The sequence below is a fragment of the Centroberyx affinis genome, unplaced genomic scaffold (genome assembly GCF_046629955.1).
Source record: "Centroberyx affinis isolate AG114_WGS23_722 - 3 ecotype Tasmania unplaced genomic scaffold, CSIRO-AGI_Caff_v1 ptg003913l_1, whole genome shotgun sequence".
NCBI lineage: Eukaryota > Metazoa > Chordata > Actinopteri > Beryciformes > Berycidae > Centroberyx > Centroberyx affinis.
The window spans coordinates 175,312-193,812 of NW_027281747.1; the positions used below are offsets into that span (position 1 = coordinate 175,312).

Here is an 18,501-nt window from a genome sequence, read left to right on the forward strand (position 1 = left end):
AAAAACCTTTTCTACATTTGTAAAATATTTGTTTTCCACTTTTTTCTGTTTTTTTCCCTTCTGTTCCATCTCCATCCCCTTCTCTACCAGAAACCCAGAAGAAAAGCCCATTTTTTTTTAGCTCAAAATTTACCATTTTCTATTTGCCAGTAAAGCTGATGTCTCCTCTCACCCTTTATTTTGTTGTCATTTACCCATCCAGTGTCGATCTCTCCCATCCCTCCATCCTAGATCCTCTAACCCTCTTCCACTTACCCCTCTCCCAGGTCCTGAGCAGAAATGCAAGTCTGGTCCGGTGGATCTGATCTTCATCATCGACAGCTCTCGCAGCGTTCGGCCTCACGAGTTTGAGACCATGAGGAAGTTTATGATTGACATCCTCAGCACTCTGGACATCGGACTCAACGCCACCAGAGTCGGAGTGGTTCAGTACTCCAGCCAGGTGGGTGCACAGCGTCTCCTCTCTTCACCCTCTTGTTTTCCCTTCATTTCATTCCTCCTCCTCATCATTCTCTCCCTCTTCTTTATCGCCCACTTCTACCTCTTCCTCTTCTCTCCAATGCGTAGTAATAAATTGGCTTGAAGACTCTCTATATTTATAGTAATCCTCTCTTCTTAGAAAGGAGGAAGAGTCCGCACACTAAACTGTGTTTTACCACTTTTAATTGACATTTTGATCAGTCAGATTTTCATCAGGTCATGTCAGAGTAAACACTTCCTCTTAGGTATATATCAATAGACCAGAAGTCACATGATCTGAAAATAACACATTAATCATTAGTCAAGACACCTCAATAGACACAATGAGGCCAAACAAACATGTGTATTACTAGTACTAGTAAACATATATGTCACTAGTGATGAAGTTAATAAAGGAATATGCAGTCAAAATTGATATTATTGGTTATTATAGCATACATAGATATGAATTCTGGCAGAGGGCCTAGTGCCTCTTCAAAGCTTAGTTTTCATCTGCTCACCTCTCTTCTCCCCCTTTTTATCCTCTCATCCTCTTCCTCTCCTTTCCTCTAATTCATTAAGAGTAATAATAATATTTAATGACTATAATTCTTTCCTCTCCTTTAATAAATGTAATAAATTGACTTGAATGCCGTCTCTCAGCTGTGGCCTTCTCCCATCTCCTCTCCAGGTCCACAATGAGTTCTCTCTGAAGGCCCATAACAAGATAGAGGCGATGGTGAAAGGCATCAACCAGATCATTCCCCTGGCTCAGGGCACCATGACCGGACTGGCCATCAAATACACCATGAATGTAGCCTTCAGCGCTGAGGAGGGAGACAGGCCAAAGGTACTGCATAACAGATTCACAGTCTCTGAAAAAAATCTTAGGACAAAACAGTAAATTGTTTAATTGTTTGCATTACTCTAACTTATTTAACCTGTAGTAAACACAAAGAACTACGGCTTTGAAATACCTTTAGCTCATACTCTGGGTTTTACTGCATACTCACCAAGGTTATTATTGTTAACGAAAACTAACGAAATAACAAAAACTAGGTGTGAAAAAACATTTTTGTTAACTGAAATAAAAATAAAAACGAGGCTTTACAAAAAAACGATAACTAACTGAAACTGTATTGTGTGTTTACAAAACTAACTAAAATAAACTAAAATTATAGAGAAAATGTCAGTTTACTTGTTTAGTTTTCGTCTTTGTCAATTTATTTCATACATAAGCCTAGTATTTTGAATTTTTGAATCACACCCCTGACAAATACCCCATATTACAAAAAAAGACTAAAACTAACACTGAAACTAATAAAAAACTAAACTAAAACTAAGCATTTTCAAAAAATAAAAAACTAAACTAAACTAGCAAACCCACTTTAAAAACTAATTAAAACTAAACTGAAATTGAAAACAAAAAGTCAAAACAAAATGAAAATAAAAACTAATGAAAAATGCAAAACTATAATAACCTTGATACTCACTGCCAATAGTTTGCTATGGGGATTGAACCTGTGACCTTATGGTTACAGGATGGTCTGTCTAAGCATTTGGCGAGTCTGCCACCCATACCAAATCCTCCCCCAAGTATCTCCTAGGTCAGTGGTTCTCAACATGGGGTCCAGGAACCACCAGGGGTCCTTGAAGGGGTTCCAGGGGGTCCCCAGCAAATTGATGAATCGTTAAACTTCACCATTATTTCATTTACAAGAAGTTAACACAATTAGAGAATGTAGAAGAATGACTGTTCAAAATCACATCTAACAATACAGATATTCTCAGATTTGGGTTTGAGAGACTAAATCTCATCAAATGGGGGTCCGTGGCCCTAATGTGGACTAAATTAGGGGTCCTTGATATGAGAAAGGTTGAGAATCACTGTCCTAGGTCTCTTAGCTCTGATCCTGATGTCTTCTCCCCCCTCAGGTCCCCAATGTGGCTGTGATCGTGACAGACGGACGTCCCCAGGACCGTGTGGCAGAGGTGGCGGCCGAGGCCAGGGAGAAAGGCATTGAGATCTACGCTGTGGGCGTGGCCAGAGCTGACATGACATCACTGAGAGCCATGGCCTCCCCGCCCTTCGAGGACCATGTCTTCCTGGTCGAGTCGTTCGATCTGATCCACCAGTTCGGACTGCAGTTCCAGGATAAGCTCTGCGGTAAGACTGCAGGGCCGGAAACAGACCACCCTGTCTGGTGAATCCCAAAATACATCTGATATTTTCAGGAGTTTTCAAACAGAACAGGAACTTTAAATGATGGTTGGTTACCTGTTAAAGGGATTAGTAGAGTAGACACACTTGCCAGCCACAACCAAAATTTACCAGCATTTACCTGATGGCTGATGTTAATTTGGTTTAGTTTAGTATTACAGTCATGTTATTTTATTGCAGTTATTTGTTTGGAAGTGTGACTAGGAGTTGTGCTGTTGAGTTATTTGAATTGATTCACCAGTTTTATTTCCAGTTCTAAAATAAGCCCCATGGACAAGCTGGAAAACAGCCTGTGAAGTGTTGAGCTGTGTCATTAGATTCATTAGATTTGGTAAGACTTGGAGTTGAACATTTGATATATTTGAGACCTGGAGCTGAACTGCTTGTTGGATTTGATTCACCAGTTTGATCGGCAATTAGAAAAAACCATGACCATGAAATTATGAGGTCCACCCTGACCTTTTAAGTCAAAAATTTGTAAAATGTTATTGATGTGAGTAAAGAATGCAAAATAAAAAAGATTAAAATAAAAGTGAGGAATGAGGGAAGTGGATTCTTTATGGGTTTGGCATCATATTTATGTAAAATCTCAATCTGAAACCAGAGAAGAGTGTCACGTCTTGCACCAGTAATGGATTACTTTTGATTCAACTCAGCACAGCATGAAACAAGAAAAAAGCTGCAGCGGAATCCCTGGGATTTTCAGCTCACGCTACTGGCTTCATGTGTGGCATCGCTAGATTCTGCATGTAATTAAAACACTATGCACGTCTAGCCCGAATACAAACAATCAGCATGCCCATCTAACCTCACAGAGCGTAATACTTTCTCATAACAACATCCTTAAATCCATTAAGTGCATGATATTTCCTCATGCCGATATTATCATCCCAGACCAGACTGCTGCTGTAAAGAAGCCTGAACTCTCTTCTCTCTGTCTGTCCTCAGTGACAGAGGGAAAAGGAAGGGGAAGGCAGAAAGACAAATAAACTATTAATAAGTCAATGAGTACAGGTAGATTTCACTAAGCCCAGCCCTATGATGTTTTTTTTTTTCCATTTCCTTCATCAGGCATTCAAAATAATTTTTAAACTGTCCCCAAAATGGATGAATGAACCAACTGAACTGCTTTTTTTTTTCATGCTGTTAATTTTCTATTGGTTGTTGTTGACAGTAATGATGCTGATCATAATGATGGCAACGTGATGATGTGAGTCTTGTTGTTAAGAGAATTGCTGTCATGATGAATACCATGCAGCTAATCAGCTAATGATGAGGGAGCTGATATTGCAGCCAATGATGGTGGTGATGATGATGATGATGATGATGACGCTGATGTCGTCTGGTATAGGAGTGGACCTGTGTCTGGAGTCGGACCACGGCTGTGAGCACATCTGTGAGAGTTCCCCAGGCTCCTACCACTGCCTCTGTCTGCCTGGATACACTCTGAACGACGATGAGAAAACATGCTCAGGTGACAATAATGACACATACAGTATAGATGGGCAAATGTATTTTTCACATTAAGGGTTTGATCACATCTACAGTTTGATCTCATTGGTCCAAACTAAAACCAAACTACCAAACTAAAAGAAAAGTTTACTTTGCTGCATTTTTGTATTTGGTTTGTTCAGGTTTACACTATTTAAGCCTAATTACACGTGAGCCAGGACTTGTAAACAAAAGTCACATGGACTCACAAGTAGCTTGTTCATTGAACAGACTTTTGGTAGCCTGTCATCCTGCCAGGTTAGAGATTTTACCAAACCTGATTCCAGTCTCAGTAACTTTAGCTCAGCATGATGGACTTGTCTGTCTCTTCTTCTCTGGTGTTCATACCAGTTAAGAACACATGAAGAAATGGCTGAGCATCAGTCCAGACTGCAGTTTGCCCTCAATTTTGTTATGCTAGGCTTTGCAAGCATGAGGAACTGCTGGCTATCAGTCAACCTCTGTCTCCTTCTACCCATAAAGCCTTGTGTTTTGGGGTCATTTGTAACGAATGGTACCACAGTTCTCATGGTACCACATTTTCAGGCGTCTTGATGCCGTCGTTTGGTGCCACCCGATGGCATCATTCTTACCTGCCCAAACAATCTGAACTAAAGGAGCAAACAGTCCATAGTTTGAATAAACCGCTCCAAACATGCTTGACATGTGTGTCTTTGTGTGCTTCAGCCATAGATCTGTGTGCTGAGGGGAAACATGACTGTGAGCAAATCTGCGTCAGCTCTCCTGGCTCCTTTACCTGTGACTGCAACAAAGGATACAAACTCAACGACGACAAGAAGACCTGCACAAGTTAGTCACACACTCACACACACACACACACACACACACACACACATACATACACACACACACAAAATAAGTGCTGATAGCTCTTGGCTTTACATTCAGGCCCTCCAGAACCCAGAACCCCATTTTATTGGTTTTGGCTAAAACTTTTGCTATGATGCAAAATTCAACCTTGAGAAAAAGCATCTTGTTTTTTCCCCAAACATATTTTGCTCCAAAGAGAATACAAAACAACTCCTCTTGTGTTGTTTTTATTCAGTTCATATTATTAGTAAGGCATAAATCTTGAAGAATCAAAGGTTGTTTACTTGATAGATTCTTGGTAATCAGCATTTATTTGTATGGATAGTATTTCAGACAGGATATGAGCGGATCATATTGCTGGCAGAAATCTGATCTAACATAAATAGCTTTGCCTCACTGTAAAGACTCTTTGAAGATGCAATCGACTGCTAATTAAAGCAGACGAAACCATGGGTTGAGAGGGATTTCAGCTTCTTTCTTGTGAGGAAGAGGAATCTGGCCTTGTATGCTTAAATGTCTCCTGCGGCCAACTGGTAGGCTCTGCCACGTGAAAGGCTCGGGTTCAAAACGGGAAAGGCTTCTCTGCGGGGAGAGGTCAACGCTGAGCGTGCAGCAGTACAGTTTCCCTGCATGAAGCCCTGAAAGCCAAAACAGCTTCCTCACCCAGTGAGGATTCCCCTGTGTTTGACCAGCAGAGTTTTGATTTGCCGCATGTTAGACCCGGCTTCAAATCTGTTCTGTTACACATGCTTCGTCAACTGACCCTCACGAGACGGTGATTCTTGTTTCTTTGCTGCTTCATGAAGCACACAGTGGTTTTGCACTATGTTCCCTCTCGCCTGAGTTTCCCTCAAGAAAAGGATTAGCTGGAGATGCTGCAATTGCATATAAAAAACTGAAGTATCTCTTCAGCTTTTAGTAGTGTAGGGTTCCTTGCCTTTGGTGCTTGAACTCTGATCGGGACAAACACTTTGTCCCGATCTTGGTTTTGTTCGAAAAAACACTATATATCCATTTTGAAAAAACAAAACAAGTATCATAGCCTGAAGTTCGCCATTTAATATATGTCAAATACTAAGGGTCCAAATAGTTGTCACTTTGTCAACCAACGACTTGAGTTACCTACTATTATATAAAAGTACCATAACTTGGTTTAAATTTTGTGCTAGCAATAATTTTGTAAGACTAAGTGCCACTTTTTTCAAATGGCATATATCTAATTTTGGAACAAAACTCTTCAAATAGGGGCTAGAGTAGTTGAACATGGATCATGGCTTGGTTAAGGTAAAGCTCAGGGTGAGGCCAAGGAAACATAGATGCGATCCCACACATTTCTCTGCTGATCACCCTGCTGCTTATGGCCTCGCTGCTTTTCTCCCCCTCAGTGATCGACTACTGTTCGTTTGGGAACCACAGTTGTGATCATGAGTGTGTGAGCGTGCTCAATGGCTATCACTGCCGCTGTAACGAGGGATACAGGCTGCTGGAAGATGGCAAGACCTGCCAGCGTAAGTAGCACGTATACTGTTTACCACACAGATAACCTCACACACACTTAAACTAGGGTTAGACTGATATGATATTGGCCTTTCAATAAAAATCGGATATCAGCTAGTCAATGCATACTGCGGATATGAGTGGCAACCTGCCAACACCTAAGAATTTTATTGCCATTGGTTTTAAGAATTTCATTAGCATGGGTTTTAATGAGTTTTAGTGTCTCATGATTATTGAATGTTGTTTCAGAGGCTTTTCCACCCTGACAAGAATAAAATTCTAGAGAAAACACTGAATCTGTGTAATTTTTTTGGCATGAAAATGGTCAAAATTCTATATAAAGTAGACTGGCACAAAATATCGGCAGCTTTAATGCAAAAATATTGGTATCAGTATCGGCCATCAAAAACCCATATTGATCGAACCCTTATTTAAACACAGTGACATAAGGAATAAACATGTCTACACACACACACACACACACACACACACACACAAGATACATGTGCACGAACAAGCATGTTTGCACGTACACACGAGTACAGCATGTTTGCACAAGGCAGTAGCCATGCATGCAGGCACATACGTTTATGTACCAGTGCCCACACGCTTATAAGCAGTTACACACCAACACCTGCAGGAACAGAATATAGGATCTTGTTGACAGAAAACTGTTAAATGAAGACGATTTACAGCCCCCAGATAACCAGAGACTTGCTATTCCCTTGAAGCCATGACAAACCCTCAAAACACCAGTAACACCATGTAATTGAGCCGTCCATTTAACCCAAATACCACAGCGCATTTTGGAGGAATGCATCCTTACATGCCTGCTGGTTCAGCTATTCTTGGCTATTTAAAAACAGCTGGTTTACATGTTACATTGGAATACACATGGTCATTTAGAGCAGTGGTTCTCAACTGGTCTAGTCTCAGGACACACATTTTTCCTTAGTTATTAAGTCGCGACCCAAATTTCTGAAATTTTTGAACCACTCAAATTTATTTCACAAAAAAAATAGTGCAGTAATACACAATGCCTTCATGCACTGTTAAAAACATGAAATAAACAAAAAAAAAGTGCAACAAAAGTGCAACTAGGGCTAAAAACCCAATGAAATAAAAAGGCAGACTTATCTTGAATTACAGGCATAGGCCTATATGCTTTTTAAACAAGTTTAAACTGGTGATGCTCATCAAGTTTCATGAATCTAAATTGAACTGTATGAAATATGAAATAAACCCACCAGTTGAGAACCACTGATTTAGAGGTTATAAACAATGAGTGGTACTTGTATGTGCAAGTCATATTGAAGCGACTGGTTTTAATGGGAGTGTTCTTAGAGATTTATACTATGTAAGGGAGTATCACTGAAAAAAAGGGAATATCACTCATTTTTTTGCATATGTTTCTCCCCATTCTCTCTGATAGTTTTGTTTAGATACATTTTCTCCCATTGCCAGAAATGAGAACACAGTACATGGTATATGCCTTACCTAGTATGTCCCGTAAAAGAAGCTTTATAAACTGAAATCATGTCAACTCCTACAAACACAGTCACTTGCTGCGGAAAACATGAGAAAGAAATCAATTTTTGGAAAACAAGAAATGCTCTTTGATGGATATTGATTCATGTTTTAATGATGCATTCACAGAGAACAAACGTTTGTGTCCCTCTTAATGAAAAAGGCCTTTCTGCCACAGCAAGGCTCAACTGGCCATGTCTTCTTTTGGTCAACACAGACACACACACACACACACACACACACACACACACACACACCCCCGTATTAACCCAATGTGTGTGTGTGTGTTATTTAGCCATTGACCTGTGCGCTGAGGGGAAACATGACTGTGAACAAATCTGTGTCAGCGCGCCGGGCGTCTTCACCTGCGACTGCAGCGAAGGATACACACTCAACGAAGACAAGAAGACCTGCACACGTTAGTCAGGCCCTCACGCAAATACACACATGCACACACACACACACACACTCAGAAACACACATATACACTAATACAGCCATTGTGTACGTCCCTCATCAGGCATCTATATTAGAACTGCAGCCTATTCTTTCTCAATTCCAATGAAGTAGAAAAGAATCAAAATTTTGTGACACAAAAATTGTGTTTCTCAAATTACTGGTTAGCAAAACATCCCTTGTGCTTTCTAATGGATGAAAGTAGAAAATTTGAATTTTCCAAACAACTCCTCTCACAAACAGAACAACAGTGTATACAGTTATATATTATAGTGTATACACACTTATACAGTAGGTTGTTCCATGCAATAAGTGGCGACATCTATGCTCATGGGTGCATATAAATAGAACAACATACACACAGACAATACCTATATATTTACACACAGCAAAAGTGCCTGCAAGCATGCATGCTGTTGCACTGTTCAAACGCGCAGTGGAAATAACCAGCATGTTTGTGTGTGTGTGTGTGTTATTTAGCCATAGACCTGTGTGCTCAGGGGAAGCATGACTGTCAGCAAATCTGCATCAGCGCGCCTGGCGTCTTCACCTGCGACTGCAACAAAGGATTCAAACTCAACAAGGACAAGAAGACCTGCACAAGTCAGTGAAGAAAATATGTTTTTCTTCACCGTGTGCATCCCATCAGTTTGTCGTCTGTTAGCCTCATTGTTTGTCTTCCCCGGGTGTCCCTAAATGCAAATCTACTTCAAATATAGTTAAAGTGTTGGTAACACTTTATAATAACCATCATTAATAAATGGTAAATTGATAGTTAATTAAACTTTAGTTAATAGTTATTTTACTGTTAACAAACAATGAAATTATCATTAATAATGTTTACTAATTATTAGTAATGCTATAATTTATGTTATTTTATCATTCGTTTGTGTAATATAAAATCATTTGTTTATAAATTATATATTGTATCATAGCTTTTTACCCTTTTTACTGTCTCTTATCAGCTATGATACAATATATCATTTATAAACAAATGATTTTATATTACACAAACTAATGATAAAATAAAATAAATTATAGCATTACTAATAATTAGTAAACATTATTAATGATCATTTCATTGTTTGTTAACAGTAAAATAACTATTAACTAAAGTTTAATTAACTATCAATTTACCATTTATTAATGATGGTTATTATAAAGTGTTACCAAAGTGTTTCATATTCAAAGATATTTTCAGATCATTAAGTAAGGATAGACTGAGGAGAGGCCGGCAGAAATTAATAATCATTATTAATAGCCTTATTGCTCATTCCCGCTATTTCCAAGAAAACTAAGTGATTGTGGAAAATGTTTCATTACCAGTATGATTACTTTGTTTTTTACTGTCCTACCACTAGTAGATTGTAGGTTTATAAGTTTAAAAGCTTGTCCAATTGTGATCTAAGCAACACATGGTGGGGTGGGGTGGGGTGGGGAAAAGTTGTGGGTGGGTATTCAATATTGCAGAAATTATCGCAGTATTTCGTGAATATCACAATATCGATATTATCGTTTATCGGCCCAAGTCTAGTAAGTATTTGTGTCTTTGCATGTTTGTGTATAACGCCCTGTCAGCGTCTGTATTCGCATGATCTGTGTAGCGCTGCTGGTGTAACAATATGTTTTCATGTATGTGTGTACTTTGTATGTAACATGCGTTTATTAATTTAAGCACTGTGCATTTCCAGACCTGGACCTGTGTAACACAGTGGAGCACGGCTGTGAGCACCAGTGTGTGAGCACTCCAGGATCTTACTACTGTATCTGCCCAGAGGGTCAGCTGCTGCAGGACGACGGCAAGAGCTGCGGCAGTACGTACCATCTCTGACTCATTATCTGTGCAATATACATATATTATTATTATTATTATTAATATTATTAACTCTCTTTTCCTCCAGCCTGCAAGTCAGCCAACATTGACCTGGTGCTCCTGATTGACGGCTCCAAGAGTGTCCGCCCTCAAAACTTTGAGCTGGTCAAAAAGTTTGTCAACCAGGTAAGGCATTTTTTCATAAATGCAATTGTACATTTGTTATTAGAGGTGTTTTACCTCAAATAACACATTGCATTAAATACAATTGCCTCCTGCATTGCAATGAGTATCTTGCAAATGGATTATTAGTCCAGTCAATGTGATTCAGTGTTTATTACAACATGAGCTCAGTTGAAGAGATTAATTCCACAATGAGTTATCCACTATTTGAAAAAACTGAAGCCTATTCTTGGAAAATGATTTCTGGCATGGAAGTAAAGTACATTGTGGATTGCTAATAAAGATATGTCATCTAAAGACTTTTTGCATACAAATTAGTTATGTATTTGAGGAAAGATCATCTTCATCATCATATTCATGATTTCAGGTAGCATTTTTTCCAGGATAGATAAATAGCATTTTGGAATGAAACTAATTTGTGTCAGTATCAGATAAATAATCTACCCCCCTGATATCCTCCTCCTACTCCTGTGCATCAGGTGGTGGATTCTCTGGATGTGTCTACTCATGGCACCAGGGTCGGCCTAGTCCAGTACTCCAGCCGGGTCAGGACCGAGTTCCCTCTCAACATGTACCACACCGCTGACGAGATCAAAGCTGCCGTCATGAAGGTAAAATTATTGGTTTTCTGGGTATTTGTTTCCACACGCAACATTAACATTACATTAATTAATCTTCTTTTTAACTTTTAACACTAGAACTATCATCAACTATATCTCCCTAACTCTAGCCATGAAATTGCCTTCACAACATTTGCGAAACTGGAATTGAAAGTGGGCATATATAAAGTTTGCAACAAATAGCTTCATTTAGAGGTGCCACAGTGTTTTAACAGTGTGTGTCGAGTGGGTGACCAAGGAGAGTAGCCTTGAGTTAAATGACCTGTATTTGTAATATGAATTGAGAAATGCTTTATCCAGACACAAGCCATTGACTCCTTCTGGGCCCTGACCCTCTGTTTCAGCAATGCTGGTCTAAATTATATTTGGGATTTGAATTGTTGTTGCTCTCCTTGCCTAGGTGGATTACATGGAGAAAGGCACTATGACTGGCCTGGCCCTAAAGCACATGGTGGAGAACAGCTTCTCAGAGGCCGACGGCGCTCGCCCTCCCAACCGCAACATCCCCCGCATCGGCCTGGTCTTCACAGACGGACGCTCCCAGGACGACATCACAGAGTGGGCCAAGAAGGCCAAGGAAGCCGGTAAGACACTCTGAGCCATTCACTAGCTAAGCCTGATGGACCTGTCTGTGCTCTGTGCCGTAATTTCCCTTCTCTAGTGTTCATACCAGTAAAAAAATACCTTTAAATACTTTATCAACAATAAATCTGTAATGCTGACATGTTTTCTGTAATAATATTCCACTGATTTATGTTCTAACTATAGCAAAACGTCTGTGTGTTTTAAATACACAGGTATCACCATGTACGCAGTGGGTGTTGGTAAAGCTGTGGAGGACGAGCTTCGTGAGATCGCCTCGGAGCCTGTGGAGAAACATTTCTACTACACCACCGATTTCACCGCTATCAGCAACATCGCTGAGAACCTCAAACTCAATGTCTGCCCAGGTACAATATTCCTCCAGACCTGACTGTAGTGTAGAATGTATGGAACATCCCAAAAACACCACTCTAGTATGCATTATTGAAAGTACACCTTTTGTAAAAATACTGTAATTTCTCATTTGTTGTGCGACAATATATTAGCAATTTCCAGGATCCGGACGAAAGATGAAACAGAATATAACATAACAGGTTTCTGAACAGGGCTGGGAACTCACTTTTTTGACTGCAGGCCACAGTAACTGGTAAATCCAAAAGCCATTTCACTATTTTACCAGCCAAATTGGTTTTTGGAACAGAAAAAGACCTCCAAATGATGGCTGGTCACCTGCCAAAGTGACCAAAGTGGTCGTAATTTCTCTCCTTGGTTGTAAATTATCATATTATTATCACCATCATCACTGTTTGATTTAATATGCATACATGTCATAATTTTATCTTCATTTATTCATTGCTGTGATTATTATTGTTGTACTACTATTATTATTGTTGTTGTACTAATTGTTTTCTATCACCATTGTATTCTATTACCATTGTCTTATTCTATAGCTCCATCTAGTGTCCCAAATTGAGAATACAACATGAAATGCCTTTGTTTTTCTCCCTTCTGTTCCTTCGTTCCCTCCACCTCTCTTCCTCTCTCTCTCTCTGCCTCCTCCCTGTCTCTCCCCTCTTTCCTCACCTCTGCAGAGGAGAGTCAGGGGGAGATCGAGGTGAAGGACCCATGTGCCTGTGAGAGCCTGGTGGAGTTCCAGCAGGCCACCATGAGCACCCTGGAGCAGCTCACACAGAAACATATCCTTTGTAAAAAAAAAAAAAAAAACTAAAAAAAACATTCATCTAAACCACAGACTTTTTCCAGTCCCATATTGGGTCCCTAAATAATAAAATGTTTTTTATGAGCCTGGGTCGCAGGACCAGACTGAATTTCTCGAGCCCAGGTGCCAGGGTGAGGCTCAATTTCTCATTTGGATCTCTGGTAAGAATTTGGGAACCAGGGTATTCACAACTCTTTTTCATGTGAGGCCTGGCTAAGAGGGCAACATATACCAAATTTAAGCACAAAATGCGAGAGCTTTTGTTAGTGTTGTACAGGGTATCTGCAAGCTTCAGAAAGACAATTTGAATTGAACATTAAAAGGATGAAACCAGCAAGATTATCTGCCAGTGCAGTGAGATAATTTGACTAAAAATATCATGAAATAAGCTTTATACTACTTTTTTGGTTATTTATTTAGCACAAAAGAGTAATTCAAACAAAATATCCATAATGTATACCAACATCATAAAGAGCATGTGCAAGGAAGACAAAAGAAACCCAATAACAATCATACATAATTACAATATAGTGTAATGAAACCCAAAAAAAAGTTTAGAAAGAACAAAACAATATAAACAAATCAATAGGTAAAGTAATACTGTTAAATAAACAGGGGGGAAAGTAGAAAATAAGTAAAAGAATATTAAAAGAGTAAAGGAATAAAGAGAGAGAAAAAAAACCCTTTATTTTAAGATTTTTTCAGACTTTTTAAGGACCCATTCACATTTCATTTTGATTGGTGTAAACATGGCTACCATTTCAAAGTAAATGTACCTGCTTGCATGTATGGGTGTGTGTGTGAGTGAGACAGGTAGAGATAGACAGAGAAAGAAAGAAAGAAAGAAAGAAAGAGAGAAATGGGACATATAACTAATGCCAGTATGCTTGTAGGGGTCAATTAAAATGACCAAATGACCACATCTGTTCTAGTCTTCATGACAGACTATCACTTCTCTTATTCTGGTCCATCAATAAGCCATTGTTGTCTCAAGCGTAGAAATACCTACAGTGGAGGTCTCACTGATGTAGCAAACCCAAGACTGACTCTCACCGTCTATAACTGAAGCCAATTCATCACTTGGCAAAATGGCCCCTTGTCTGGTTTGCAAGTTTAGAAATTGTGTGTGTGTGTGTGTGTGATTGCGTCTATGTGTGTGTCTCACGCATGTGCACTCGTGTGTATGCGTGCGTGTGTGTCTGTCATTGTCCACTCATGGAATCCAGAAGCAGATGTGTTTGAACTGAGACATCTTCTGAAAAGACGACTTCTCTTGGAGGGATATTTTGTCTGTGAGGAACAGCTGTTTATTTTCTTAAGGAAGCGGCTGTAGGGTTGAGGGAAAGTGGACACCGTGGCTTCTCAGAGACAGAGGAACGCTTTGTCTGTTACCCCTCTGTCTGTTCACACCGCTAGCAGCAGCAACATCATCATCACGCTGCTGCCCGATGGCCGGTTCGAGCTAACAAATTGCAATAGGCGGGACATACAGCCACGCTGGTGTGTAATTGGTTGCCAATATGCAATGTCGTCCAAAAGTTCAGCTGCAGCCTACAGTTGAGGAACCAAATGATAAACGATGGCCAACATTTCTCTGGTTGTAGGAAATGAATGGGCTGTCATGCTGCTTGCACCTTAAATGCATGGATAGTGTCACATTCTTTATCTATCCATGTAGCTGTGTTCAAGTAAAGAGGAGACTTACTGACTTGAGACTTACTGACTTGGTAAGTTGCTTGCTTTGGATTTAAGGCCAAGATGCTTTACAGACACACTGACTATATATATATGAGGTTTAAGGGACTGTTCGTTATTTATGGGGGGGTGGGGGGGGGGGGGGGGGGGGTGGTTCCTTGAGCCTCCCTGACTGACTGGGGGAAAATGCATGACCCTCCCTCCACCATAAATAACCATATTTTATTCACACCAAAGGTAGGTAGTATTGGAGAAAATAAAAAGCAAAGGCTGACCTTTTCCAACGTTGATTGTCAAATTATGAATTGATAAAATAAAATTTGAACTGATGACTTAAATATTATTTTTAGAATATAATAGGCCCTGACCCGGTTCCCCTCGCGGTGCTGCGTAGCCACCGTGCATTCTGGGTATGACAGCCGCTGAGAATCTGAAACGCAATGAAAGATAAACGTGGAATTTGGAGGGGCAGGTGTCTTTCCTGTAGGGAAAAAATACAACCATTTAAAGTTGTATGTCCCTCCCTTAAAGCCAAAATAAAAAACATAAGTCCCTCCCCAGCGCTTAAAAAATTATTTGACGTGCCCCGCGTATTGCACCCCCCCCCCCAATAAATAACAAACAGTCCCTAAAACAAACATTTTGGATGTACAAATTGCCCTAATCAAATTATCTGACATTTTACTACTCGAAGATTTACGTGCAAACAAACATAAACACCTGTATTTCTTTACGCATATGTATTATTCCTTAATCAACTTTCACTGTCCGGGATGACGGCTCGTCTGGAGGACCTGGAGAACCAGCTGCTCTCCAGGAAGTGATGTGGTTGTCACGTTGACCGAACAGGAAGTCACACAAGAATAAGAAGAAGAAGAAGTGGATGAGGAGGAGGAGGAGGAGGAGGGCACATCCTGGCTAGATCTTTAAAAGGAGAAATCAGAAATCCTACTAATCATAGGACAAACCACAGACTTGTTTCCCAAAGCGTTTGTAGCCTTCAGTAGTCTGTTTCGCTTCACTCTGAGTACAATATTTTAACTCTTTATCTGAAAGTTGCTGGCATAACTTAAAATTTTTCTTAGAGTTGTAAATTATCTAATTGGCAAGTTTTCTGTTTCTTAAAAAAAAAAGAAAAAAGAAAAAAAAAAACATTAATTCTTCCTATAACAACCCAAGAGAGTTGTTATAGTTAGAAAAATATCTACAAACGCTTTGGGGAATCAGCCCTAGATGGACATTACATTTCCAGACCCAAAGAAACAGGATTCCCAGGACATCAATTATGCAACCTTATCATATCTGGGAACTTGAGTACATGTGCATATCTGTATGTACATGCACCTGCTAATGAACAGATAATAGATACAGTATATCATCAATAGATTTAACATATGTTATTTACATTACGTATAACATATGTTATAGCGCTTCATCTGTGCAGTCACACGCACAAATGGGGATTCTGGGCCTGTTGGCTGTGTCTGTAAAATGTAAGTGTAATCAATGTACTGTAGATATAAGCACAAAACATTATACAGTGAAAATATGAGCGGTATCTCTCCTCCCACAGTGTTGTTTCATAGTCACAAGCCGTTTGTCTGTTTGTCTTATAGTGCCCTATTTATACTTGATCTGTTTTGTACGGTTTGTTAAATATGATGTATTTATAGCAGATTTTATACCAGCGGTAGTTATAGCAGAGAAAAACAAGGAGAGGAGAGGAGAGGAGAAGAAGGAGAGAGGAGAGGAGAGAAAATGAAGTGTTATTACCACTCCCAATATGGAATTGGCCAGGGTCATTTCAAAACAAAAGCATTGCATTTGTTTTTAAGTCAAAAATGTTTTAGTGTGCAGCCAGTGAGATACTGTAACAATTATAGATATCGGTTACTTTATGAGTCACAGTTGTACTAAAGTGAATATCAAGTACTGTAGATTAGATCTGAACCAGAACAAATTATTATCTCTGAAATGCTTTTCCTCATGTTGAACATTTGCTTTAGCTTGCTGGAGAGTGCCTGCTGACCAAGACTCTCCAGTACAGGATTTAATAAGGCCTGTGCTATTTCCACAGCAACGTCAGACATAAAACCTCAAACCTGCTATACAGGCCGGGACTAGGTTTCTGAAATTCATCTCATCAAAAAAATTTATAAAAATAATGTAAAACAACCATGGTGTCCTAAACACAGTTACTGTTGTGCTAGATGTAGCAAGAGCTTTAGTGGAATTAAACAAGATAAATCATTAGGCCTTAGAGACACATTTGGTCGTAGTGCTAGCTGTGCAGTAGTGAGTACAGATGAATGTGATACTGATTTAGGCCACCGCCTTATTTGCAGAACCATTGTGTAGACGAAAAAAGGGAAGTTTTAAAGTATCACTGCCCACTGCAGCTGTGGTCCACTCTGCTGTCAATGGAGGAAAATGTGAAGGCCGTGATAAAACGGGGCATGTTTATGAGGCAAGGCTGTAAGTTTTTTTTGTTTTGTTTTCTATAAACACAAAGATCCATGCTCAGTACACAGTATTTTACCCATAGTAAATATGGTCTTACTTTTAAAACAAATGTGTTCATCTCTCTGCACGGTGCCGATTTAAGTGTACAGTGCCTTGTTGTTAAATGCTTGTTGGTTACTCCGCTGATACATGTGAAATATTGCCTACAGTGAACATTATCCATGCCCGTCCCAATTGTAGAATGCACTGCCTATAGCAATACCCATCAATATGTTAATGGGTGGAATAGCAAGGGAGAAAAATATTATTTGACCCTCTTTAGTATCAACTTAAAATAACGGGTATGCATGTCACAATTTGTGTTAACAAGCCATCCTCATTCATCCCCATCTGTGTGTCAAGTCATTGGCGTCGCCTGTCCAGTCTGTCATGCATCGTGTCACATTACAGTGACAGCAGGTGAGAAGCTATCACAGGGCATTGTATGTAAAATAACATGACCGCCGAAACTATGATGAGCTGTCTCTCTGTTTTAGTTTTGTATGGAAAAGGCCGCCGCAGATTTATACCCCTTTATATTTGGTTGCCTGTACTTTTTTTGTATATTTTCTAATAACCTTACCTTTTTTGTATTGTTCTGAGGACTCTCTGTATCGCAGCACAGAAGGCAATAAAGAGTGAACTTTTCATGTCTGTGTGATGCGTTTGTTGGGAAACTTTGTAATAGGGATGCACATTTTCCAAAAAAATCTTGGTCGATTTGCACTCAAGTTAACGATCAAATATTGATGTTCGTTAGGCCCAAATATGTTACAAGCGCCAGGCTTATTTGTGCAAAATACAACGTTTTCAAGACCTAGAAATAGTCAAATTAATTTTTCCATACATTTCCAGACTCCAAATGATGTAATAACCCGACCCAACCCTAACCCAATGAGAAGCATTCAACAACACAGGTATAACTTTGACAACTGCTCTGGTGACAAAAGTTTCTTCTCGTCAGGTAAAAAAAGTTCCTAGACAGACAAGAGTAGACAAGAGTAAACAAGCCTATTACAAGAATAACCTATCAAATGGAACATTAATTTCCTTGTGGATTACTCATTAAGTGCATTTAAAGAGCATCTCCATAGTGCTTAATTCATGTTTGTCAAAAACAAAGCCTCATAATGAGAATGAACTTTAAATGTTTTTCTCTATAGACTGTGATGCAAGAGGAAAGAGCAGTTGACTCTAAGGCCAACTTGTTTATCACTTCCAATTACAAACCAACTGACAATAGCAACAGACAATGAACTTTTCTCCATGGACTGTGATGCAGGAGAATGGAGAAGTTTGTTCTAATGGCTGGTTGTTTATTTTCTAATACACATCCAGGTATACCAATGATTTAGTTGAAAATGATGATGGCGTTCTTTAAAGTGAATCTTTTAACATTAAAAAGACCAGATGATAGAAGACAATTACAGTGAAATATATCAAA

At 39.4% G+C, this 18,501-nt stretch overlaps 1 protein-coding gene across 1 annotated transcript in view; it reads left to right on the forward strand.

Moving 5' to 3' along the window:
* Window positions 1-15,379, forward strand: part of matn4 (matrilin 4) — a 29,149-nt gene extending 13,770 nt beyond the window's left edge. The window contains exons 3-14 of the mRNA XM_071541615.1: window positions 267-442; window positions 1,151-1,309; window positions 2,395-2,626; window positions 4,859-4,981; window positions 6,388-6,510; window positions 10,174-10,296; window positions 10,384-10,481; window positions 10,958-11,089; window positions 11,499-11,682; window positions 11,896-12,048; window positions 12,733-12,837; window positions 15,321-15,379. Coding sequence (XP_071397716.1) covers window positions 267-442; window positions 1,151-1,309; window positions 2,395-2,626; window positions 4,859-4,981; window positions 6,388-6,510; window positions 10,174-10,296; window positions 10,384-10,481; window positions 10,958-11,089; window positions 11,499-11,682; window positions 11,896-12,048; window positions 12,733-12,837; window positions 15,321-15,379 — 1,667 coding nt within the window. The remainder of the gene's footprint in view (window positions 1-266; window positions 443-1,150; window positions 1,310-2,394; window positions 2,627-4,858; window positions 4,982-6,387; window positions 6,511-10,173; window positions 10,297-10,383; window positions 10,482-10,957; window positions 11,090-11,498; window positions 11,683-11,895; window positions 12,049-12,732; window positions 12,838-15,320) is intronic.
* Window positions 15,380-18,501: the final 3,122 nt, after the last annotated feature.